Source organism: Crassostrea angulata, chromosome 9 (assembly GCF_025612915.1).
Source record: "Crassostrea angulata isolate pt1a10 chromosome 9, ASM2561291v2, whole genome shotgun sequence".
In the NCBI taxonomy this organism is placed as follows: Eukaryota; Metazoa; Mollusca; class Bivalvia; order Ostreida; family Ostreidae; genus Magallana; species Magallana angulata.
In genome coordinates this window covers 18,921,461-18,947,277 of record NC_069119.1, presented here as the reverse complement: position 1 = coordinate 18,947,277, position 25,817 = coordinate 18,921,461, and the positions used below count along the sequence as shown (strand labels likewise).

General features: G+C 32.8%; 2 protein-coding genes across 4 annotated transcripts; one reads left to right on the top strand and one right to left on the bottom strand.

The window, feature by feature from the left end:
* Nucleotides 1-198: 198 nt before the first annotated feature.
* Nucleotides 199-12,964, bottom strand: LOC128163697 (solute carrier family 28 member 3-like). 2 transcript variants are annotated; one of them, XM_052827329.1, is made up of 13 exons: nt 12,859-12,964; nt 11,009-11,194; nt 10,218-10,357; nt 9,646-9,884; nt 7,880-8,021; nt 7,398-7,589; nt 6,997-7,158; nt 6,007-6,132; nt 5,428-5,558; nt 4,901-5,069; nt 4,341-4,517; nt 3,274-3,454; nt 199-2,948 (listed from the first exon to the last, which is right to left on the bottom strand). In XM_052827329.1, exons 2-13 carry the CDS (start codon nt 11,151-11,153, stop codon nt 2,803-2,805), a joined length of 1,950 nt encoding a protein of 649 aa, XP_052683289.1. In that variant the 5' UTR covers nt 11,154-11,194; nt 12,859-12,964; the 3' UTR covers nt 199-2,802. The 2 variants fall into 2 exon arrangements, with proteins under 2 accessions (XP_052683289.1, XP_052683287.1); XM_052827327.1 differs by lacking the exon at nt 12,859-12,964 and adding an exon at nt 12,419-12,809.
* A 2,637-nt stretch (nt 12,965-15,601) lies between these two features.
* Nucleotides 15,602-24,440, top strand: LOC128163514 (tripartite motif-containing protein 45-like). 2 transcript variants are annotated; one of them, XM_052827131.1, is made up of 6 exons: nt 15,602-15,733; nt 19,775-20,759; nt 21,073-21,388; nt 21,631-21,780; nt 22,035-22,142; nt 22,247-24,440. In XM_052827131.1, coding segments are annotated over exons 1-6 (2,166 nt in total). In that variant the 5' UTR covers nt 15,602-15,731; the 3' UTR covers nt 22,852-24,440. The 2 variants fall into 2 exon arrangements, with proteins under 2 accessions (XP_052683091.1, XP_052683090.1); XM_052827130.1 differs by having other exon boundaries at nt 22,020-22,142.
* Nucleotides 24,441-25,817: the final 1,377 nt, after the last annotated feature.

The window sequence follows — 25,817 nt, the reverse complement described above, 5'->3', positions numbered from 1 at the left end:
TTCACGTATATTACCGGAGAATTTCGAATTATTACCCGATGGCACTTCCAAAAACTCAATAGCGGGAACAACTCAATTCATAAGATAACTACTGTGTAATTATTTGATTTAAGCTACTTTGTCAGCTTTAAAAGTTCGACATGAACCAATTGGAATTATACTTTAGATTTGTTTCAAATAAAGAGATTCAAACAGCAATATTATTCATATTATGGAAATTTTATTGTTTTCGTTCATCTCAATTCTACAAAATGCACAAAAAAGCAATTGTACTGAACAAAACATTTGTTAAAGGTGCTTGATACAAAAACAACAAATCAATTTGAACACATTGGATTTCACAAGTTTGAGCTTAATTTTTACCCTACAAAGAGTGTACCAACTAAATTCTAAGAACCTATCATTAAAAACTGATCTTTGACTTTGTTCACATCACTACTTCCCGTTTCAATTTGATAAAAATAAAATAAATCAAACTTAGACATGCACAAATTTTAAATCAATGTTGAAAAATAGTGATAAATAATTAAAAACCCCACTGCAACCACTGGAGAACATAATATTAAATATATGTACATGTATAATGATGTTATTATCCATGCTGCCTGTTAAAAGTACATGTGTTATTAATTAGAATATAATCATATGTAATATAAATTGCAATAATTTAGAATGCAATAGGCTGAGATACATTGAGATTCAAAAAAAGGTCTTTGGAGCACATACTCTTCATTTGAATGCATAGTTTAATTATCAATACAGCAAATTTCTATTCATAAAAAAGAACAATGGAGTTTTACACAAAGTCCTGAATATTTTGCAAATTTGCTTTGCCTCATCATACACCAGGTAGATGTTTTATCATGATTTCACTCTCTGAAAAAACTGTTAAACATTTAATGAGTGCTCTCCCTTCTTCTTACTGATATAAAATTCATACAAAAAAATCTGCTTAGCATACTAGTATGAAACAGTCACACACTTCAGCTTATTCATTACAGTACTCAAGTGAGAATTAACTCTCCTGTCTAAACTATCAATTGCCTAGAGTTTAATTTCTTGGGTAGTAGTCCAAAATATCTGAAGTTTTCCTGGCTTTTTTAACGGTTTTGTTATTTTTTATGTCTGGCATTAAAAATATCAAAATCATCAAAAAAAAATAGGAAAACATCAAAGTTATCAAAATCTTTCAAAAATCCAGAAAAACGTCAGGCATTTTGACTAAGGTAGAAGTTATCTTATTTACAAATACTAACAGGACATTGACTTCTCATTCATAAGACAAAGACTAGAAACAAAAGAAATATTGAGCAAGTGGAAAAAAGAGGCAAAGCACATTAGTAAAATCACCGAAGAACACAACAAATAAATCACCAAACAAACAAACAAAAATCATCTACAGTGGTTATATCAATATTTGTGGGCATAAGTTTTTGTGGATTTAATGAAAATCTAAGTTTTAATGATAAGTAACTACCAATCAATACAATGTTATTGAAAATACTACTTTGCTGAACATTTTATTTTTAGATCAACTCAAAAGCGAGGTCAACAAAAATTGGTATTCAAAATTGATCAATCCACAGTTTCACATTTCCACTTCAGTGGAAAAATAAACCAAGTCACTTGCTGACTGACTTGATACGAGATTCAAAAATATGTAAAGAAAATTATGGATGAGTATACCGCTGTAGTTCAGCATAAAAAAAAATACCTCAACCCTAAAGTAAAGTATTAGAGTATTAAGAAGCTGCGACATTAAAAAAAAAGATCATTTCCATTTAACATAACAACATGACAGCCTGTGTTAAAACATTGTACATGGCTGCTTATGACTTGACACAAGCCACTCAAGCATTTGAAATATTCATGAGAAAATACATATATAATAACTTTTTTCTCTTTAAGTGATAAATAAACACACTCACACACCAAAAGCTCTTTAAACACAGAATTCTTCATTTCATTGCCAGCACAAACCACACAGAAAATCAAAAGCAATCACTTTATAAACAAAACCTTGCCAACTTTCTTTGAAGTATGATAACTTTTTACCAACATTGAAAATTGTACATTTTTTTGGGCATCATTCATCTAAAATACAAAAAAGTTTGGTCTCCACAAATGGTAAACGTGATCTAATCTATATATATTAGTTTTTGTTAACAATTTCATGTACAAGTACAATGTACCTATTTCTGAGTTAACTACAACGAAACTACAGGAAAAACCATTATTTTTCTTTGATTGTATTTACATTGATGGTGATATGTAGCCATGCTGCCTTAACTGGTAAATATCTGATATTGTTCTATATTCTCTCTACGTTTTAGAGAATAAATTAAAAAATATTTCAATCTGTAATAAAATACACCTATGATTGCTAAAAATATGGTTATTAATATTAAATATATCATCATTACTATTCCTAAAGGAACACAATAAATACACAATACAAATGGGTCTAGTTTGATCATCTGACATGCATGATAATACAGTTTTACTGATTATATATGTGCTTTTTCATTCCTGTTTACTGTAAAGTGTCTGAATATAAATACATGTATTAATACTTGTCCAAAGTAGTGTATAGGTAAATAACACACTACTTAAAAAAACAATACCTTTTGTTACCATAGGTACAAATATGAATAACTATGTAGCTACAAATATATGTATGAAAATTTTCATAGACATGTACACTGTACATATTTGATATTCATAAATAATTTTTTTTTAAAAAAGAGGAAAAGTGAGACAATAATTTTTTTTTCAAATGATGATTTCCTCGATCATTCACTATCATACGGAGGCTGTTGTCTGCTCGATGAACCGTGAAACAAAGGTCAGAGTAGTGGTCAAGTTGGTCGCCGAAGGAATCATTGTGGCATTGACAACAGTGGAGTTGAGACAGGCAAGTTGTGTAATGGGTTCAGCAACAAGAAGACCTACAGAGCAAGCCATATTTCAAAGATACAATGCTACATCTAACCACTTTCAGAGATTATAGGGTTTTACTTTTTTACATTGTAAGTTATAGTCTACATGAAAAATCTGTTATTTTTTCAATACTTCAACAATGGATACAGAACTTTTATGAATTAAAAAGAATTTTTGGCGTTACCATTGAAATACATTGACTAGACATATAAGATGGGCATTACCATATTCTAGTTCCTGGGTATATCATTATGTTTGGCTCTTGATAGCTAGTGCAACAATTAGGAAAAGTTTTATTGAGAGAGATAGAAAAACTAATTGAGAGAGCCTTACCTGCTATACAAGCAGTCATGAGACTAGTGACTATCCCCCCTAACAGAGCCCGCAGTACGATCTGGGCGAGGTCTCCCCTCCGACTGGGTGCCATTGGACCCAGAGCTCCGAGCTGAATCCCGATAGAACTCAGGTTAGCGAACCCACACAGGGCATAGGTAGCGATGATTTCAGATCGGACCTGGATAAAATATAAAAATGTACATGTATACTATGGAGGTATCTTAGAAATGTTTAACAGGAGATTTCTTAGCTGTGAGTTTTAATAAATATGGAAAAAAGTTTCAGATTAGACCTAGATAAAATATAGAAATGTACTAAATGGAGCTAATGGAGCTATCTGAGAAATGTAAAACAGGAAATTTCCTAGCTGTGACTTTTATTTAATGTGGAATAAAGTTTTCAATAATACTCACAACGCAGTTGGTGTTTGAATACTTTGGATATGTTGCAAGTAGTCCAAACTACATGCATCTTTGACATAATTTTTTGCAAATATTCATGACTATGAATCTTTGGATATGACTTTATAATGAGTATTAACTGATTTTAAGATTTTAACATTAGTGTCTTAAATCCTAGAGTATCTCAAAGCTACAATAAGACTGGAATTTATCTCATCTAAGAGGTTTAACACAGAAACACACATGCATATGTGTCTCTATTAAACATTACTCTATATTGCATTGTTATTGTACATCAAAAACTGAACCGTCATTTACTGAATATATTTCAACAAAACTTGGACTGATCAAATATCTGGATTTTTAAATAATAGTTTTATTATGTACTGTGGTTTCATTAATATTCGTGGGTATCAATTTTCGTGACTTTAATGATATTAACAGTTTCAAGGACACGTAAATTCGTTGTTCATGATCCTATCAATACAAAATTCAAGTAGAAATTGCACTTCAATGAACAATAAATTTCGTTGATCAATTTCACAACAAAATCCACAAGAATTGGTATTCAACGAATATTGATGAAACCACAGTAATTCATTCTTAGAGGGTCTATTTGATAGACAACATAAAAATAAATCACATTGCTATTACGGTACATACAGCCAAAATCCGCCCTGTGCATGATTTTCTGTTATTGAGGTAGGTGGACAATTCTCCGTAGGCCAAGAACTCGTTGAGGAAGGTTTTGATTCCAATTAGTTCACCCACAATTCCACAATCAGCCCAGTCGACACCCATCAGATATGCTAAGGGCATCAGGACATAAGAACAGATCATCTGTAATGGAAAAAGTCATAGAAATTGGCCATTCATGACATGACATGATCATACAAAAAACTACCAAATGTACCAGGTATCTCATTAATAAATCAAAGAGTTCTTCCTTTGATATTTTATTAAAAAGAAACTTGCTAAAAATACATTTAATACTGTACCCTTAAAAATAGATGACATAGGATATTAGCAGAATTCATTTACTATTCATTCCTTATCAATACAAAAAACATTTAAATTATTAGTCGATGAGATATTAAATATTTTTTAAGTTTAGAGAATCTGTAAAAATTTGGCCAAAAGTTTAGGTTAAATAAAAATGAAATATCTTGCAGACAAATTTAGTTATACACTCTAAGCAGGCATTGATTGGTGACTTTTTTTACCTGAAAAGAGAACTCAGGATAACCGACAAAGCTCCCAAACCAGGAGAGGACGGCATTAACAAACTCCAACATGGCAAGAAAGGCAATCAGATTGGCCGCAATGTTGGCCACCAGTTTAATGGAGGACGAGGCACCAGCAGCGGCGGCTTCCAGGATGTTTCTCTCTTTCCTATTAATTATAGTGGCCACATATGAAAACCCATACATCAATATAAATTACTAAAGAAGAAAATTCCATTATTAAATTGTACAACCCATTAAAATATGTATTCAGAAATACATTGCAAGCATTCTTAACCTATGGTCATCAACAAATGAATTTACTAATAAGAATATTGACAAAAAGCACAAAGTTGCATGTCATTACTAAGTATTAATTGATAAAATATTCATCTTTTTCTCTATTTAGCAAGATACTTATTGGAACCAACTCAATAATGTTATGACAAAAATCTCTGTAAAGAAAAAAAAAAAAAAATATTAATTAGAATTCCAGTGTACAAAAAAAAACTGCCAAAATATCTTACTTTTCGTCTGTGCCGAGGTCTGAAGCCTTCCTAAGTTTGCTGGTCTCCGTCTCTGGGTAAAGTAGTTTGGACACGGCCAAGGCAGCGGGGGCGTTCATCACTGAGGCACACAGCAGGTGCTCTGCTGATACCTACAACGGAATGATAAATCTTATAAATCTTAATGACATTGGGCCTCGATCACTGTCACTAGCTTGCCTTTCTCATATTCTTATGTACATGTATGCAGAGCTTATAACATAAGACCCCACTACAAAGGGAAGGGGGAGGGGGTAAAAATCTCACTAAATTGTAAATCTCTTTGTATGTTTATGAATTAATGTACTTTCGCACCACAAGACCAATACAGTGAAGGCAAAAAATATTTTTCAAACTAAAGCATGAACGTAAACATGTTAATGTTCATAATGAAATGGATTTTTTTTTTAGGTTATATTTTCTTTATAAATATGACATGTGGCAAGCTGTTTCACCAATTCACCAATTATTTAGAAAAAATAATATTTTTATTTTTCTTCACTCTATTTATTAAGATTTATATTGATATCATATACATGTCTGGATTACAGTCAAACTTACCCCAAAGGATATGTAGGCTGCTAACACTCCCCCAGCTATGGTAGCAAAACCTCCGGTCATCACAGCATGGAGCTCCGACTTGGTCATCAATGCCAAGAATGGACGAATCATAATGGGAGCCTCCGTCTGAAAATGACCAGTTCAAGAAAATCTGAGTCAAACTTATGAATGCTAAATTTCACGGTAAACATTACTGTTTATTTCTGCTTGACAACTCTTAATGAGAATAGAGAATATAGTCAATAGAGAATAGAGACAAATCTAGTGTTGGTGGAAAATGCTTACACAAATTAATATATGTGTGCTTATTAATTCCATTTACTACTAGGTCCCATTAAAAAAAACACTTTTCTTTCACCCTGCAGGTCAAAACTTTCAAAAAACAATGAGGTAGGCAAGGATTGTATTATTATATTCATTGCAACTTTTTGAAAAGGGGAACAATTCAATTTTTTTTGTTTATTTTCTCTAAACTTAATAATTGAAAAATTGAGTTATTTATTTTTCACTATATACAGCAATAAAGTTGATCAATGCAGCAGCATCTGATTGTCATGACATAGTGTTACTGCACATGAAAAACTTAAGGTGTAATAACACACCTGGAAAAAGTCACTCAAATTAACAGGACGTTATTTGATAATGAAAGATATAATGATAAATAAACTGTACATGTATGTCAAATATTAAGCGAAAAATTTGCAGTTTGGAGATAAAAAATGAATATCTAAAATAATTATTTCAGTAAGTAACAACAAAAGCCCCTGCGGGATTCGAACTAAGGATGTACAGATCACAAGTCCAACACTTTATCCACTCGGCTATGGAGTAAGTTTACATGTTGTTGTCGATAAAATCCTTTTAATAAAACGAAATGTTGTTTCGATCAGTGGTTAGCCATTTTATGATGATGTGTTATTCCACCTTAACTGTTAGGTCATATGCACACCTTTGAACTGTAAAAAAAACCCAAAAAACAAGTTTCTTTACCTGTCCAATGAAAATGTTTCCAGCTGCACATAAAGACTCGGGTGCAGAAGTACCGAGACTGACCCTCATGACCCAGGCGATTTTCCCGATGACGACTTGCATGGCTCCGACGTAGTACAAGACAGATATCGCACAGCTGAAGAACACTATCACAGGAAGTACCTAAATTAAAAAAAAAAAAATAATAATAAAGTTGTCGCATCTACAAACAATCTGAGGTAAAACATTTCAAAATTACCTCCACACCCCCTCCTTTTGCCAGGGAAGAAAACTTTCAATGTTTTTGATGAAACCTTCTAAGCCGTTGGTTAGAATCAATTAAATTTTTAAAGATATTGAAAACAATCCCTGAGAAGAGGTAGGAGGTACATGTACATGAAATTATCTTGTCTGTTACATACCACCATTGCAAATGGGTGATCTGTGTACTTGTCTCCGAACACAAACTTGGTCCCTGTGTTGGTAAATTCCAGGAAAGTTTGGACCTGGTTGCCTAGAAATTCAAACACTGCTTGGCCGACATCCCACTTCAGAATCATGGCCGCAAAGAAGAACTGCAGGGCCAAGCCACCTAACACGGGACGCCAGTTCACCTGTATGAAATTTTGCATTTAGTCTTCAAACCTCAGATTCAATTTTTTTTATATATCTCTCTTTAAAATAAAGATTAACAAACTGCATTTGCACAGGGACATGAAAAAGGAGGAAATCAAATCAGTCACTGGTCTGCACTGAACACAAAAATTTTGACTCCGAGTCAGTGGAAATTCAAATAAAAATTCAATCCATGCATGCATCAGTTAACTGCACCGCCTTGCACATTAACATTGATTGTGTTTATCAGAGGATATCCATGTACAAGATGTCTTCTTCATAAGCCTACCTTTGTGGGATGAGCAGAGCAGATTAGGAGGATGAACAAGAAGAAAATGAAGCCACTGATGGAGACCAGATTCCTGGGCTGTTCCCACACAGAAAACGCTATAACAACGACTGCTGCCACAACCAACACTAGGCACAATACACTGAAAGACATAAACAAAGACTTAGAAGAATCATCACAGTTGATCAATCTTGATAGTTTTACAATGGTAATGATTTATTTCTATCAGAACATTGGGTGTCTGTTTACTTCAATCACATGCCTTAAATCAAAAAGTTAAAAAATTGAACAATGGACTGCAAATATAAATATCATTACAGGGAAAGTTAAATACATGTTAGTTAGCAAGACAATTTATTCCATTTTAAACTAGAACTGTCCTAATGGGACTAATACCCCCGCTAGGCTAATTTCAAATGGGACAAATAATTGAATTGAATAATAAAGGTTTGGAACACATACAAAAAAATTTCTAGAATTGTAAAAAAAAAAAAATTAGTTAACAAAGAAAAATTTAAATCAAAATTGTCAGAATTTCACTGTAAATACATATCTATAACAGTAATACATTTACAAATGTATGTATTTGATCATATTTTTATTTAATTGATTTAAAGAAAAACCAACAAAATGAAAATAACCCCTCCCTTTGCAGTGAATAGAAATACCGGTAGCCAAGCAATGCTCTTCTGTTGATAAAACTTTCAATATCTTTCTAATAAGAGTCTTGACAGATGCAATTAGTTGTTTCAAATTTTCCTCACTTTCTCCTATGGCACAATGGAACTCCATATCAGAAAATTGATCTCATAGGACTATGATTTTCTTTGATGAACTTGTTAAATTTAATAAACTCCCAAAACATTACCATAATTACCATACTATGTAAAAATATGTAAAAAAAGAAAATTTAATATTACAAACAATTTTATAATTGCCAAAACACTACAATCATATCAGTAATTTTGAATTTCATTTAAATTAATGCCCAATAGGGTCACTTCATCAATTTATTGACAAATAAATTTAAACAACCTCTAAAAATAGTTTAACTTCTTTATTAATAATTATATTATTTATTTCCTTATAATGATAGACCTTTTGGTTTGCATGAAACAGTTTTAAAATAGTCCCAAAACCATCACCCACTTTACAAATTATCAATTTCCCCTAAACACATGCTCCATCTGAACCATGGCTCAGATAATGGCTCCCTTGGGACAAATGAATTCAGCCACACTTGTCTTTGATGTTCTTATTAGCTCCTAAGAATTTATCATTGACAAACAAAAACTTTGCATTGTCAGTTGATAGAAGACTTATAAAAAATATATTTTTTTTATTAATTAAGACATAAAGACAAAAAACTCCATCTGGATGTATTTATATAAATATATTTTAGAGTGTTTTCTATTAATTAATTAATTAATAAAATCTGTAGGGATTACCTCCCTTACTTTTCAACATTAGTGTACAATATATAGAATAAGGAAAATGAAAACTGTCATAAAATCATTAAATCTTGTCTGATCTTAAAAAAAATTGCAGGTGCACATCTTCAGATGGTGTTCAACATATGTACAAATTTTCAAACTGTTCCATGCAGTAATAAAAAATTCTATAGGGGGGACAAAGTTGCGTCTACAGACAGACGGACAGACGGACAGACGGACGGACAGACAGACGGACAGGGTGAAACCAATATACCCCCCTAAACTTCGTTTGCGGGGGTATAAAAATCAGAAGGTGTTGTAAATACTGCTTACATTTTTAAAGCCTTGACCATTTTCTCTCGCTGTTCAAAGAAGAAAACCACGTGAAAAACCAGCTTTTCTTGGATCTGTTTGCCAAAGTGTTTCCTCACCAGCCATATTGTAATGAAGGTCGCTGTCACCGCGGTAACGATAATCAAGGGGGTCGGGTCCTTGACCTTCTTTTCGTGAGAGATCACCATGGCAGCCACAAAGTAGGCCATGTACACACCAATCAAGGCTACATACACTCCCTGCAAAACCCAAGTTACAAACATTCAAGAACCAAAAAATTACAAAATTTAATACTCAGTAAGTAAAGCCACTGTAGTCGCCCCCTGTCAGTAACTCAGTGTATATCAGAAAAGTTTAAGCTTGAACTGTTTGTTATGAGAACAAATTTCTATTTGATGTAATTTTTTTTCAAGATACATAAAACAATGCATAAAAAAATGAGTTTAATCTGGTTTTGTCTTGACAAAACAGTCCAAGAGATTTTGAATTTATTCCTGTAAATTAATGCGAATTGTTCCTGTTCTATCTATTTTACACGAGAGAGAGAGAGAGAGAGAGAGAGAGAGACTTACAGTTTTGATGTGTGAGTGGTTAGACTTGTAGAAGTTGGACACATCGGAGTGGATCTGGATGAAGCTGCTGAACAACCTGTTACTGCTGCCGTCCGAGGACAACTCAGAGCTACTGTCCTCTGGTCCTTTCTTTTCACTCACTGAAAACAGATATCACACACTGACTCATCCAACATTTAAACCTGACAAAGATCACAAAAAAATTTCAATTTTTTTTCTTTTTCTGATTTTTTTATACTGTATAAGCAGTAAAACATGCTTATAACAAAGTGCCAGGGGAGTTAGAAGCGTAATTCGCTCATAACAAAGTGCCAGGGGAGTTAGAAGCGTAATTTGTTATATCCGTAAATTTTACAACATGTTATAAAGTAATTGGGAATGAAAACTACTTCTTTGAAAATGTCAATTTATTACAAGTGTGTTTGCTATATCTGTGTTTTAATGTAAACATGCCAATTATTTATTGAATTTTTTATTGAGTAGCAAACAAAAAATATCTTTCCTCTAAAAATCATCTTCAAAAACAAAACCAGAATATGAATCCTAAAATTTACAAATCAATTGAAAACACATTTTCCAATATATTTTGATCTCTTTTTAAACTTCTACTTTTTAAAGGTTACTTTTATCCTGATACTAGTTAATATGCAAAGAAGAACATCATAAAGACTATTTAAAAGTATAACTCATTTTTTTGTGCACATGCATACAAAACATACAAATTATGCATTCAATAAATCCTCATTTTGTAAAAATAATTCTCAACATTCTAGCTGGCCAGTGAGCCGTACCATTTTTATCGATACACAGGGAGATGCCTTCGGCCTCGGGGTCAAAGTCTGCGCAGGGGACCTCTGTGTAGGTACATGTGGTCAGTAAACTGGCGTCTGACTTCTCATACTTCATGGGGGTGGAGGATACAAATGGCTTAGACATTTCCAAGGTTTGGTAGAGGCTTGGTTCGATATCAGGACAATCTATACAAAACAAAAATTGAAAATGGATGCAAATTGTAAACTTTAAGGCCTGATAGAATCTGGGTTCAACATCATGATCTAAAAGTAAAAAATGTTTTGAAAATGTATATTGCATGTAAATTGTAAAGGTCTGATAAAGGCTGGGTTCACAGTTATGGAAAAGGCACAATAAAAGCTGGGTTTAACATCAGTTACATCACAATCAATTTTAACGACCAAAATATCATGAACATTTATGTGTATGGTAAAGGTCTGATAACAGCTAAGTTCAAAGGCAAGATGAAAAAAAAGCCAAAAAAAAAAACCAACTTAAAATGGACATGACATAGTCATTTAAAAAAAAAAAAAAAAACGTTATAGTTTATTTAATGCACAGTAAGCAATAGGGGGCCATTTAAAAAACTTGATTCTTTAATAATGCATTGATCAACAAGCATTAAAATTTTTATTAGTAATACAAAAGTAGTCCATGAACAACAGCTTGCAAATTAATGATCGAACCATAGCAAGTTTATAAAAGTTCATCACGTTTTATAAATTCATATAGTGTACAGATAGATTTTTAGCTTCAAGGCAGCCGAGATGAAAAAATTATCAAAAATCAATACTATATTAATGAATGTTCTTTGCGTCATTTGAAGAAAAAGAAGATATACACTCAACTTGGACCATTCTGTTTCCTTAGTCATTTGTGAAAAAGTTTATGGTTGAAATATTATAACCATGCTTTTGCAAATGCTAATTAGTAATTAATCATTAATTAATTATTTAGTGTTTTTGTTTAATCAATTCATAGTTCTATCCAAGTGGATTGTGTATTAATTTTTATTAAATAAAAGAATAAAAATCAAGGCCTAATCACAAAGACCCCCCCCCCTTTCCCAATAAAAAAAATAACTAAAAAAATATAATGATTAACAATTGTTTAAAGATTATCCTTTAGTAAATTTAAGGTACAAACCTTCTTTTTAAAAACTTCATAAATTTGTTGATATTAATTGTTTTTAAAAATTCACCCTTCTGTTGAATCCTGTTTTCACTTTATGGTTTTGGAGCCAAATTTATATTTAGGTCTAATTCTTAGAAAAATTTATTTTGTTTATCATGCACGGCCAAAACAATGCAAACGTACGTCAAACATAAACAAAACAATTTAAATAATTAGATATAATATGACATAAATCGTAATAACACGTTAATAACTTCAGGATGTTCTCTCCTTACCTCCTCTCTCTTCTGTTGTTAATAAGGAAATGCAGTTACGCGCGTTTGTATAAAGCGCGCCTAACTGGAAGGGCTCTTTAAAGCTAATCCTATGATGCAACCGGTAAAGGAAATCGATATATATTCCTTTTTCATTTCACTTTTAATTCTTGGAATCAAAATAACGTATCTTCATGTAACACGAAATAAACATTGATCACAATTTTTAAGCGTAAAACATTTATATTATACATGATCAACATGATAAACAAAGGGTTTCTACACTCATGATTGGGCTGATGGGATTGGCCACACATGGTAACACGGCATGTTTCGTGAAATATTTTAAAAATCATAAACAAACTGTACATTCTGATATGAAAATTCAAATAAGCACACCTTAATCTATCTTTTTCAATTCATATTGTGATTTAAAATATCGCAGATCACGGCTCTCTTACCTTTTTTCTCTCTACACGTGGTGATATTTTCATGTAACGGACGTGTTTCCCTCCTTATAAATCTTGATTACGGGGGCAAGTCAAATCGTTGATAGGATCTTTCGACCCGTCAAACGTTATAAAAAAATTCTTAGGTTATCATCTAAAGATAAATGTATGTGTGACAGTATGATTGTTCATAATAAATTAATCAATAGATTAATAATAATCAAATATTTTAATGCATGTTGAAAAACAAAACATCACGTGATACGATTTTTTAGGTCGGTACATTTATAGCGCGCAGTCCATGCGGGGATCTATTCTCATTTGAGAAGTTTACTGGCATAGCCTACATCCAGGTATGTAGGCATAGCCTACATCCATGTAGGCTATGCCTGTCCACTCTCAAAAGAGAATAGCGCGGATCTAAAAAAAATTTAAGGGGGAGGGGGGTCCGACGGTAATTTGAGTTTACCTTGGGGCGAGGGATATTTTGGTCATTTCAAAATTTAATTTTGCCGGAAGAAATTTGAATTTTGCAAGGGGGTGGTTTGGACTCCCGGGCCATTTGTAGGAGGAAAAAGGAATGAGTATATATACATGCATTGAAAATATGTAGCTCGACCGGGAATCGTATGTATACCCGGTATCCCTGCAACTCTAGTCAGGAGCTCTGACCACTGAGCTACCAAGGCCAATATCCACGGTCCATATATAGCCCAAACTACTACACTCTCTATGCAAGACAGGAAACAAAGAGAAGCATGTCTGTATGATTTTGAAGATAAATTTTTGATAGAGAGAATGATCTTCTAAATCAACACATGCCAAGCCCGGGTCTAAGAGGTTGGGTCCAAAACCCTTAGAAGATTCAAATCTACTAATAAACTCATATATCGTAAAATTTGCAACAACCCCAACCCCACCCCATCCCGGGCAAACAAATTATATTACATGTAGTTTATTCCTTTCAATCTTATATGTATATCGATCGATTTACAAAGATTCAGAAATGCGATGATTGAAAACCGAAAAACATGATACATATATTATACTAACATTCATTCATTCATAAATGTAGCTGATGGCCAGCGTTTCAATTCTAACAACATCTGTGCGTGCAAACGCGAAGTAGGGCAGAACGTATGTTTATTTCTTTTTCTTCCTCAGATTTAAAAAAAAAAATCTATACATGCATGTATACCTTGATAAATGCTCACAATTAAAGATAAAGATACATGTATATCATCTGTTTTTGTTTTGTTTTGAGAATATATATTCTCCATATTATCCTGTTTACTTTTATATAAATAATTTTATCATCTTCATTTTGTCATTGAACTGATACATATACATATATGTTAAACCTATGAATAGCATGGTTCTAGATAATAAACAATACAACACATACAGTACAATAAGAGTTCAAAATAGACTTTCTTTGATATTACTAGGCTACAATAAAACAATTGCATGCAATACGCGAACTTTTGCTTGGCGCTCCAGCAGTCATACCGCGCATGCACGGATCTAGAGGGGGTGGGAGTCCAGACACTCCCCGCAAAATTAAAATGCCTAAAAATTACATCATAAAATCACCAAACAATGCCTCGGACCCTCCTCCGGGCAAACTCAAATAATCGTCGACACCCCCACCCCCCCCCCCTCCGATGGAAAAAAATTCTGGATCCGCGCAAGCCGTGTGAAATGCAAAATATACGGTATCGGATTTATAAATAAGTTGCATGTTACAAAAAAGTAAGGTTTTATGTAGTTCTTGATAAACACTGATGCAAACATGCCAAATTTTTTTTTCATTTTTCAAATTAGGCCTAGTTGAATTATCAATACTAAAAAAGTATATAAGAACTATTTCAAGGGGTATGGTTAATATGTGGAACAAAAATCCAAAAGCAAGAACGCGGTGAAGTATTTGAGGAAGTTATGCATTTATATAAATCGTTTACAATTAATGAAAATTTCGACATCTGTCAAACTCAGAATTTCCATTTTCATTTTTGTTTGATTAATAGAAATGAGAAATTGCAAGGATATATACGTAGTATATATATAAAAAATACATTTTTTTTCTACATACAATGTACGCAATTTGTTGTCTGAGGAGTCTGGATTTGCAAACAGTCGTTTGCAATAAATATTTATATGATTGTGTTGTGATTTCATTTTGGATTTTCATAATATTTAGATCATCTTAAAACTGTACCGGTTCATCATAAATTTATCAGATCTAGAAATACAGATAGATACAAATTCAATCTAGATGCACTGTGTTTGTGTGTGTGTGTGTGGGGGGGGGGGGGGGTGAACAAACCGGGGACAAAATTCTGGATCCGCCACTAACTATTCGTATACAAAGAAAAAATATTTAAAAGATCATTATTCATGTTATATGTAAATTACCTTACATTGAAAATGTGTAATGACATGTACCGTTCAGATGTATTCATAAATAATTAATGTCCCCTATTGTTATAACGGATGACCTCGAATGAAAGAAAGGGGTGGGGGGATCTTTTATTAACTACGTAGTATATATAAACATTTATTTACATACATATATATGGAAATCCCAACTTTCGTTTTAGACACTGTACGGAACGTTTTTCAGCAATTTTTCATTCGTATTTAAACAAAGTTTTCAACTTCCTTGATAAAAACAACTCTTGTATTTAGTTCGCTTCACACTCATCCAAAATTTATATTACAAATTTCTGTATGTAAAAAAATATCAAAATGCTTGACAAATGTAACTATATCATCGACTAGTTATCACAATTTATATACTTTACGTCGCACCGTAGCTACATTTAATCTTTATCGATCCATCCCAAACAACCTAGATTATCCATAACATAGCAAAGGGTAGATAGATGTAAGTATTACTTATATCCATAATCAGATGATTAAAATAGGTAAACGAACATTTGATATATGTATTTATATATTTTTTCTTCTTCTGTCAACACTGTAATTTGGGTTTTAAGTTTAAAATATTTTCAAACCCCCACTTACAAAACGAAACCAAAATCATAATTTTTGTTCGTAGAAATCTGAAATGAAAATAAATATTACTAATTAAAAAAAAATCAATTACTACGTTATGAAAACAGAGATTTGAGAATTTTTATAATTGTTAAATTTATTATTCAACCTAGCCGGACTGAAAGCATGTCGTGATCGTTTGATCGAAATGTAACCCTATCCTCAGTATCATTATTCTTACTCTGAGGGCTGGTCAAATTACGTTACAAGATCCATGCATGTTCTAGAAAATACAGTATTAAAAGAAAAAAATATCAAAACACGTATTATGTACATGTAATTCAATTCGCTATTGTGTATTGTCAATAGCCTAGATAAAAAAAATACAAGAGGTTCTGAACTTTGATAACGTAATCATGCTATGTACAGTTTGTGCATGAACGATAGGTGTTTAAAACGAAAGTAAATACGTATAAAATCAACAATCGTACATGTACATAATTTTTTGTCTATATACGTATCTAAAGGCTAGTTTTATTTAATAATTATATGAAAATTAATACACGAAACTTAAAAAGAAAGTGACTATTTACAGTAACTTTAATGACAATTTTTTAGGTTTGACCTCAACTTAACAACATTGTATCGTATATAGTTCTACAGGTAAAAAAAGTACAGATCATATTGTTTCCCAAAAGAATATTAATTCAATTGGAATTTTGTTGCAAAATAATATTGGAATTTTTCAAGACACTTTCTCATGAATGCATTTGGAAGAGAGAAAGAGAGAGAGAGAGAGAGAGAGAGAGAGAGAGAGAGAGAGGGACGCAGTAAAAAAAAATACAATGCATATATATAGGCCAAATGAGGACCCCAAACAGAATGATAAGATTTAAAGGTTTGAGATATAGACCATTTTTCAGTGTTATCATTTTTTTTCAAGTGTACTTGTAGAACGATTTTATTAAAAGAAAGATAAATACACTTGAGTTTCGACTTTTCTGGGTTTTTTTTTAAAACTTATCAATAGTGTGTTTTACTGAAATTCTATAACAATTTCTGGATCCTTGTTTTGAAACGTTTTACATCATTTGATATTTTTGTTATTATGTATTTTTCTCAGTCATCATGCAGCTATACTACTTTTTTGATCAATTATCGTCTCTACCTTTACCTTTTTAACTGTGTTACGAACAATTGAACCAATTTTAACCAAACTTGACAAAAACACACTTTTGCAAATTTCTTAACATCATTCCAATTAAGGACAACAATCTACTCTTTTTGTTGTAAGACATAATGAGAAAAGAGTTCATTATTTATATTACTGGCCAGTAACAAAAAAAAAGTTTACAAAAACCTGTTTAAGTTGATTGAAAACCATAACCCTCCAGCATGCTCGGATCGCAGGGGTGGGGGGAGCTTAAAATTTATAATTTCACACAGAAACATTATTGCAAATATGCCTCGGATCCCCCTTGCCCCCGGCAAACATCATATTTTTTTTCGGATCCCCCCTGGAAATAATTTCTGGGTCCGCGTAAACTTTTGGTCTCACAGATGAGACAGATTTTGGGGTCAAAGTTCATAGAAGACATAAATAGAGAGGTATTTAGTTTTCAGCGTTTAAATTGTTTTTCTCAATTCTAAGTTTTGACATATTAATATTATCTAAGCATGAAAAAAGGGTAATTTTTGTTACTAAGGAAGGTATTACATGTTACAGCTTGCATAAGATAATGCACGGAAATATAGAGTGCAGTGTTTAAAACGAAAGTATAATTATGTTTACAAAATAATGTTCATAAACAGATGATTCACGTATCTTAAAACCAAGCACCACCCATTGGGTTTAGAGAGAAACCCCATTCTGGTTAACGTTCATCACAAACATATACATAAATAGATATTCCAATTAAAGCTAATGTGCTTCCGACATATTTTAGTTTCAGCTATTAATTGTGACTAGTTAAAATTATATAATTATATTTTTGTACATGTACTGCTAAAACTAGAATATGCCATAAGGACACTAGAACATGTTTACCATAGGTAATTAGTGTTACAACTAGGGAAGCAAATACCGGTGTATATTCATAGAAGTATCGAACGTGTATGCACTTCATTTCTGAGAGGTGTGCACAAGAGAGGTGCTAGCAAAATAAATCAACGAGAAAATGGGGGAGGGGGGTTATTTGTACGGGGTCAAATTAAAAAGAGGCCACGCTTTGTGGAGAATGTGGAATATACGTACATATATAGAAAACAAATTTCAGATTTCATGCTTTAACCTTTGCATGCATAAATTATACATAGTATAAATATTTTTTTTAAAGTAGATTTATATCTTTTTGAGAAATTTTCCATGAATCTAAAATATTCATATTGATTTATAATAACATAGATCTATACGATTTGAAAGCTGCATTAAATCAAGCACCGATCAAGAGGGGGTCGGGTGATTACGGTCTCCTTGGAGAATTCAAACCAGTATCATAATATCATAATTAAATCACCATCAAAATTAAGGCTCGGACCCCCTCCAGTCTTCACTGCCTATCTAAATCTTTTTTGCAGGACCCCCCCCCCCCCTCCTCCGGGCAAATTAAAAGTTAAAAATTCTAGATCCGTGCAGGCATGTAAATTCATGCAGGAATATCATTATCTTAGACTGAAATTAAACTGCCCGGATTCCCTGCAACTCGATGTTTGACCCTGCTTAAAGTCATGAAATACACAAAGTACGGGAAACAATTGGGTTCATATCAGAATCTCATAGACTTGTATTATTTGTTTGTCTATATATTTTAAAAAAATAAATTGTTCCATTTATATCTACTTTTCAATTATTAATGTGTTTATGTTTTTGCTCTAAACATCAGTATAGATATAAAACAGGGAAGATGAGAATGCCAAAAAATTAAGTAGGAAATTGACAAATCTAAATAAGCAATAATAAACTTGTTTGTGGTAATTTCTATTAATATCTAGAAGAGCATGGTCACGATTTGATCTAGTTTTTCCCCCTAAAATTTCTATATAACGTCTAAATATACGAAAACTTTACTGACATTTTCCAATAAAACTTTCTGAAGAAATTGTTTTTATGTAAACAAGACTCGTGCGTTATTTTTTGTTACATTTATAGATTAAGAGGGTTGTATAGTTTTTGTCATTTTTAGACAAAATGAATCTCCTTAAAAAGAAGAGCTCTGTATAAAAAAAGGGGAAGGGGGGGGGTCAAATTTCAAAGTTAAAACGAATTGAGTTTTCTCTACAAAATACTGCCAGTAAATATTTAAATGTAGTTTACAGTTCAAAAGATCATTTCGAAAAAAATAAAGAAATAAAAATGTACACTGTTTATCTGTTGGATATATTGTTGACAATCCAGCATCCTGGCTTGATTTATACTGAATACATTTACACGCGCTATTTTTTTTGTCCAGTAATTTTTTACCACATCTTCTTTCCAGTTTTCAAATTGATAAAATAGACGTTTATTCTAAAGACAGAAAGTTTCTCTGTGTTTGTCAAAAGGTGGTTTGTTTTCAATAGAATTATTTAAAAATAGATAATTCCAAAGTTTTTTTTCATAGCAATTCATTTGTTAAAAGCCAATATGGCAAGATGTACACTTGGTAAAATGCAGTACTCTTATGAATATCACGAAAGAGCTAGTAGACACTGAGAGAGAATACTAGTATTTTAAAAATGGAAAAAAAAGTTTTCAACACAATATATGAAAATCCTTGTTTTAACCATAATACAATAATAAATCTTGTTATAACATGACCCCACTCATTCAGAGCGACAGAAAATTTTTGGTCGCAAAAGGAAACACTAGATAAGTATAATTATTTATTTCCAGGGAACGTGATTTATAGATTTCCTTATTAATGGCATATATGTATCATAAAATCTATTACAGGAATTCAAAAATGGCCGAGGGAGAATTCGAAGTGGTACCTATACCACAGGTTTCCTTGGCTCCGGACCAGTTGTCTCGAAAGTTTTTGCTGTGTCAAGTTTGTAACGACATATATAATGAGGATGGAAAACATGCTCGTCTGCTCCCGTGCCTCCATTCTCTCTGCTTCGAATGCTTGAATAAGACGAAAGTCAACGACCAACTTCAATGTCCAACCTGCAAAGTCACCCACAACGTGAGTAACGTCGACAAAACTTGCCCACGTGACAACACTCGTCGTGACCTTATGGATTTCGTCAAGGTCAAACGAGCACCCACGGCCGTGGGCTGTACCGCCTGTCCTTCCAATATTGCCACACACAGATGCAGGCAATGCGCAGAATTTCTGTGCGGCGAGTGCGAGAGTGCTCACAGGCGTGTGAATGCTACCAAAAACCACATCCTGCTGGAATTGGAGAAGCTAAAGCAGTCCAGTGATCTCGACGCCTTTTGCCGCCAGCTGTTATGTAGCGAGCATCCGGATAATGATCTAAAGCTATACTGCACGAAAGAATCATGTCAGAAACCGGTATGCATGATGTGCGCCATCGTCACTTGCAAAGAGACGAACGGCCACAAGATTGAAAGCGCTGATACCGTGGCTAATTCCAAAAGACAGATCATAAGGGATCAGAAAGTAAAAATGGAAGATGTTGGCAAACAGATACAGAGCGTCACCAATGACGTCAAAGCCGAACAGGAGATGGTATCTAAGCTACGAAAGACAGTGGAGGATGAAATTGATAAAACGTTCGATAGTCTGGAGCAGATCATTTCGCGAGGCCGCGCGGATCTGAAAAAGACCCTGGATGATGATGTTATGGTCAAACAAGATAACCTTAAAATTCAAGATGCTGACCTGAAGAGAATGAGAAGCGAGATAGAGGAATCGAGCAAGTTTACTGACCAAGCTTTGGCCTACACCAACGCCCCGGCTTTCCTTCAGGTACAGCTACTTGTGGTATTATTAAAACAGCTAGGGAGGCTGGGTGGTAAATTATTACCAAACAGACCTAACTTAAATTTCATACATGATTTGTTTTCAGCTATTACATGTATTTATTATTAGTGAGGAAAAAATGAAACATTTCACCTTTACAATTTGAGCAACTATTTCCCATATCTTTATACAAAGCTTTTCTCAAGGAAATCATTTTTTTTTAATGTACACCTCCATCCATCCCCCCTAAACTAGTTCTAAAAACTCTTATACCAAAATTATAACGTTTTAAATATTAATAGTTTTTTCTTCTTCACAGGTTTACCAAACCATACAGAACAGACTGAAAACTCTCACCGACCAGTTCTTCGACAAGGAGCCACACGAAATGGCGACTTTTGGTTTCCACGCTAAAGGTTTGGTGTCAGAAATCCAAAGCAAAGTTGCCGAGATGGCCAATATCTGGTCTGTCTCGGCCTTTCCACCGAACTGCAAAGTCGAGTTCGGAGATGATCTGGAGGAGAATAAAGCGGCAACTTTTATCGTCAAACTAAAAGATTTCCAAAAGAAAGGACCTTTCAAAGACGGAGGACTAGACGTAACTGATATGAAAATCATCATCAAAGACCCAAAAGGCAAATGTTTACTTATTTGATATGTCTAGTTGATATAATTTAAAATTAAGAATCATCAAGATTTTCACCAAATTGAAAGCTTTAGTAAATGACCATTGCACTTTATTTAAGTATTGAACATTGATTTGTATGAAATATTTAAAGTATAGCTATATTTATCTTTTTTACTATTGTTGTTTTCATTGGATACTATAATGAAAAATGTTCTAGCTAACTAATAAGACATAAAACCTTGGATACAGGTGCTGAGACTGAATGTGCTAGAAAGATGAAAAAAGGAAGCACTGACGAGCTGGAGGTCACCGTGAAGCCAACCATGACAGGGAGACATTCTCTAGAAATCAGAGTACTGGATAGAGTGGTTGTCAGCAAAGATTTTGAGAGCAAACCAGGTAAATGTTTTCATTGTATATTCATAAGACTCAGTGGCTTATTCAGTATTATTTCATTTTTTGTTCATGGAGAAGGCTTAAATAGGGATTTCCTGCTCCCTAATTCATTTGCTTAATATACATTGTATTTACTAAACAAAATATGGTAAAAAAAAATCAGTATGTTTTCATATGCTCAATACTAGCACAGTATTAAGGTACTAGTATTTAGGAATTGTACAAACATCTAATATCATAAGGAACTGGGTTTGCAGCTGTGGTGCGAGGAAGCAGGAAGGAACCATCTCCTCAAAAAACTCCACCTGTCAGGAGGGAAGTACCAAAACCGGAGCAACCAGCAGCAGCACCACTTGGCATTCAAAGTAAGAACTTACATGTCACTATTGCTGTATAAAAATATTGGGTTTATTTTGTTTACTCTCACGTAGTATTATTAATGAATTACGTCTTATTCATGCATTTTCAGAGCCAGATATGACCTTCGACCGGGACAAGGCACACAAAGATGTTTCCATTTCCGCTGACGGAAAGGTTTTCAAAAACATCTCTGCTGGAGACCAAACGGAACCTGTTCCTAGCAACAGTCGTTTACAAAAATACAAAGGCGCTCTCTGCGCGAAGGGCATAAAGTATCCCGGGCGATATTACTATGCGATTAAAATGGAAATTAAGGTTAAGAAGCCTTTGGATAAAAGCAATCTTGTATACGAGCTGGGAATCGCTAGAAAGTCCGTCATCGGGAAAAATTTGGTTGTGGAGGGAGAGAAATTCGCATGGTCAATGATCGGGGCCCACCATGTGGATTGTGATGCTATCTGTCTGCACATTGCGCACAACAACCACTTGCTCTACCACGAGGTTCTAACAAAGAACGAAACCGGAAGCACTATGGAGAGAGTATTTGGATTCCTTCTGGACACCGAGTTTGGCCAATGGAAAGTCTTCGATCACAAAATCGAGAAGGAGATATGCGTTGTGGAGTCTGTTGATTGCTCCGAGTTTTTGTATCCAGTGGTTGCTGGCTACAATCCAAATAGCGTCGAAGTTACCGCTACCTTTATGGACGTGTAACATCTAACATAAAAAAACCTTATGAACAGAAAACCCAAGTTCCCTGAATGTGATAAAAAGTAAATTGCATGTTCATCAAGATAAATCAAATTAATGTTAACTCTCATATTATTCTTTGACCTTTAGTTATATTTCATTGAATTGTATCGATTAAATGAATAATTCATGAAATTATTTCCTTACACAATTCTTTATATTCTTTTTTGTATATTGTTTGAATATCCTTTATTGTTATCTAAGTTTTATTTTTCATTAACTGAAATTATAATGGCTTGTAATTTTTTGTGTAAGCATTGTTATGACAGGCGCTTGTTTATTGACACTTGCACAAATGTATATGATTTTTAAAATAGAACTTATAACATTTAAGATTATTATGGGAAAATAATATTGTATTGTTTTGTACAATGAGTTGTAAAAAGTTATCGATTATATATCAATGTTTGAAATGCCAAATCCAAAAGTTATTAAAAGAAAAAAAAATACAAATTAAAGCTTTTGTAGACTGATATATCTATTAACATGCAAAGGAATGTTAATTCTCTGTTAGTCACGAGTAGTCATCATAGTTGTACACTAGTGGTACACTTTGTTTTCATCGTCTCTCTATTGTTATTTGATGATTTAACCCTCTACATATATATATAGTTTGATCTAAGAAGAAATCCGGACCATCCTTCCTCACAAAAGAAAAATAACCAAACAGTTGTTATTTTAGACATACCTATTTATTGGTATTTTGATTTAATGTTGATGAAAACTACCCTATTTCAGTGGTCCAATTTGTTTTGGTAGTATTTCTATTGTTATTTGATGATTTAACTCTTCACATATATATAGTTTGATCTAAGAAGAAATCCATCCTTCCTCACAAAAGGAAAATAACCAAAATGTTGTTATTTTAGATATATCTATTGATGAAGACTATCCTATTTTAGTGGTCCAATTTGTTTTGACAGTCTTTCTATTGTTATTTGATGATTTAACCCTTTACATATATATAGTTTGATCTAAGAAGAAATCCGGACCATCCTTCCTCACAAAAGGAAAATAACCAAAAAGTTGTTATTTTAGACATACCTATTTATTGGTATTTTGATTTAATGTTGATGAAAACTACCCTATTTTAGTGGTCCAATTTGTTTTGGTAGTATTTCTATTGTTATTTGATGATTTAACTCTTCACATATATATAGTTTGATACAAAAAGAAATCCATCCTTCCTCACAAAAAGAAAATAATCAAAAAGTTGTTATTTCAGATATATCTATTTATAGGTATTTCGATTGAATGTTGATGAAGACTATCCTATTTTAGTGGTCCAATTTGTTTTGGTAGTATTTCTATTGTTATTTGATGATTTAGCCCATATGTGATATGCTTTGTTTTACTTGGTATTTTTGTTGAAATGAAAAAAAGGCGAAAAGTTCTGTATAACATTTTATACACATACAACACGTAGCGAAGCATTGTATGTTATTCGGGTTGTTTTACCGTGTATAGATTTGGTTGGTTATAATTACTTACATGATGTTTGTTTATCTGTATTTATCTCTTCTGTCTAAATAAAGTGTACAGCACATCTTGTTTTTATTTAGTTCATTCTTTGCTAAATAGAAATCAAATCAATATTGACAATTGTCTATACGGGTCATACGTTATAAAAATAATGTTATCCTAAGTGTAGTCGTATTAATGAAGATGGAAAAACTAAATGCATCGTATAGAATGATATGCAAAAGTATTATGATTTGTATGTTATAGGACGGGTCAGGACGGAATCACACTATGAATAAGCTAAACGTGTCCTATGTTGTTGTAATTTATTTCCCAATAATTTGTGATTTGGGATTCTGCTTTGTTTTACTTTTAAGTTTGATAATATCTATTTCACTTTTACACCTTTAAACGCATTGTAAATAAAAGTAAAACACCAGTTTCAACAACCACCAATATTTATTAACGACTTTATCCCCCCCATCACACGGCTCTTCCGAACACGAAGGACTGTGCAGAACGCAGAGAAGTGTATAGTTAAGCTAAGCTAAGGTCTTCTTCTAAGGTAATTTTCTTTCAAATTCGGTCATAAAATGTTTAATTGAAATTTATTTTAGGTTTAAATAATAAATTTATGATCATTAAGCTTTCTAATGGTACGATGTTCTAACAAATCGAGCAAGAAATTTTTCCGCTGCAGGTGTTTAAACATCAAAACTATTGAAAAGTTTTGTAAACAAATACTTAATGTAACAAGTGTGACGTCAACGTCATTTTAAAGAAAACAAATCTGTCAAAATCATAAATCTTAATTCTCTTTACTCCCATTATCTTAACTTTGTAATGAATTATGAGCGTTTAAAGGGAACAGGGTTAAGAATTGGATCGTTCTGCGTTTTGCAGAGTCCTCCGCGAGCCGTATAATGGGAGTATTTATAGAAAATCAAAACAAATCAAAAGCAAAATAATGATAACAATTATAAAGTCCTGCCGCATCACTTTCAAAACTCCCTATCAAAAATCTCTACCAAAACCACCATCAAAGTCATAAAAAATCACACATCCTAGCATACGGTCACGCTAGCCAACCTAGACTAGAGGAAGGCGTATGATAAAATACAAATACATCCTATGATGATTGAACATATGTAAAGGATTATTATTGATCTATATGTCAAAACGACGAATTGTAATTAAAAAAGTGGATATTAAAAACTGTCAATGATGACTTTTATTACACAAAGTTTATTACTTTGCTTATTACTGCCTTAAATATGCTATAAGTGTCTAAAGGGGATGAATATTGTCACCTATATGTAAATGAGATTTTCATGCACTGTGTGTTTGTGTCAATATTTTGAAATATGTGCAAAATTAAATAAACATGTAATAAAATATGTTATATGTATTTATCATTCCAACACAAAATTTTGGAAATGTTATTCCAGTCACAAATTGAAAAGTTCCCA

Bases quoted from the DNA above. Each gene is read 5' to 3' on its own strand.
- LOC128163514 (XM_052827130.1), top strand. The intron at 21,389-21,630 runs GCAAATGTTTAC...CCTTGGATACAG, and splicing joins CATCATCAAAGACCCAAAAG to GTGCTGAGACTGAATGTGCT. The intron at 21,781-22,019 runs GTAAATGTTTTC...TAATATCATAAG, and splicing joins AGATTTTGAGAGCAAACCAG to GAACTGGGTTTGCAGCTGTG.
- LOC128163697 (XM_052827329.1), bottom strand. From the start codon at position 11,153: ATGTCTAAGCCATTTGTATCCTCCACCCCCATGAAGTATGAGAAGTCA. The intron at 7,590-7,879 runs GTAGGCTTATGA...AATTTCATACAG, and splicing joins GCTCTGCTCATCCCACAAAG to GTGAACTGGCGTCCCGTGTT. The intron at 5,559-6,006 runs GTAAGTTTGACT...ATTCCGTTGTAG, and splicing joins CAGCCTACATATCCTTTGGG to GTATCAGCAGAGCACCTGCT.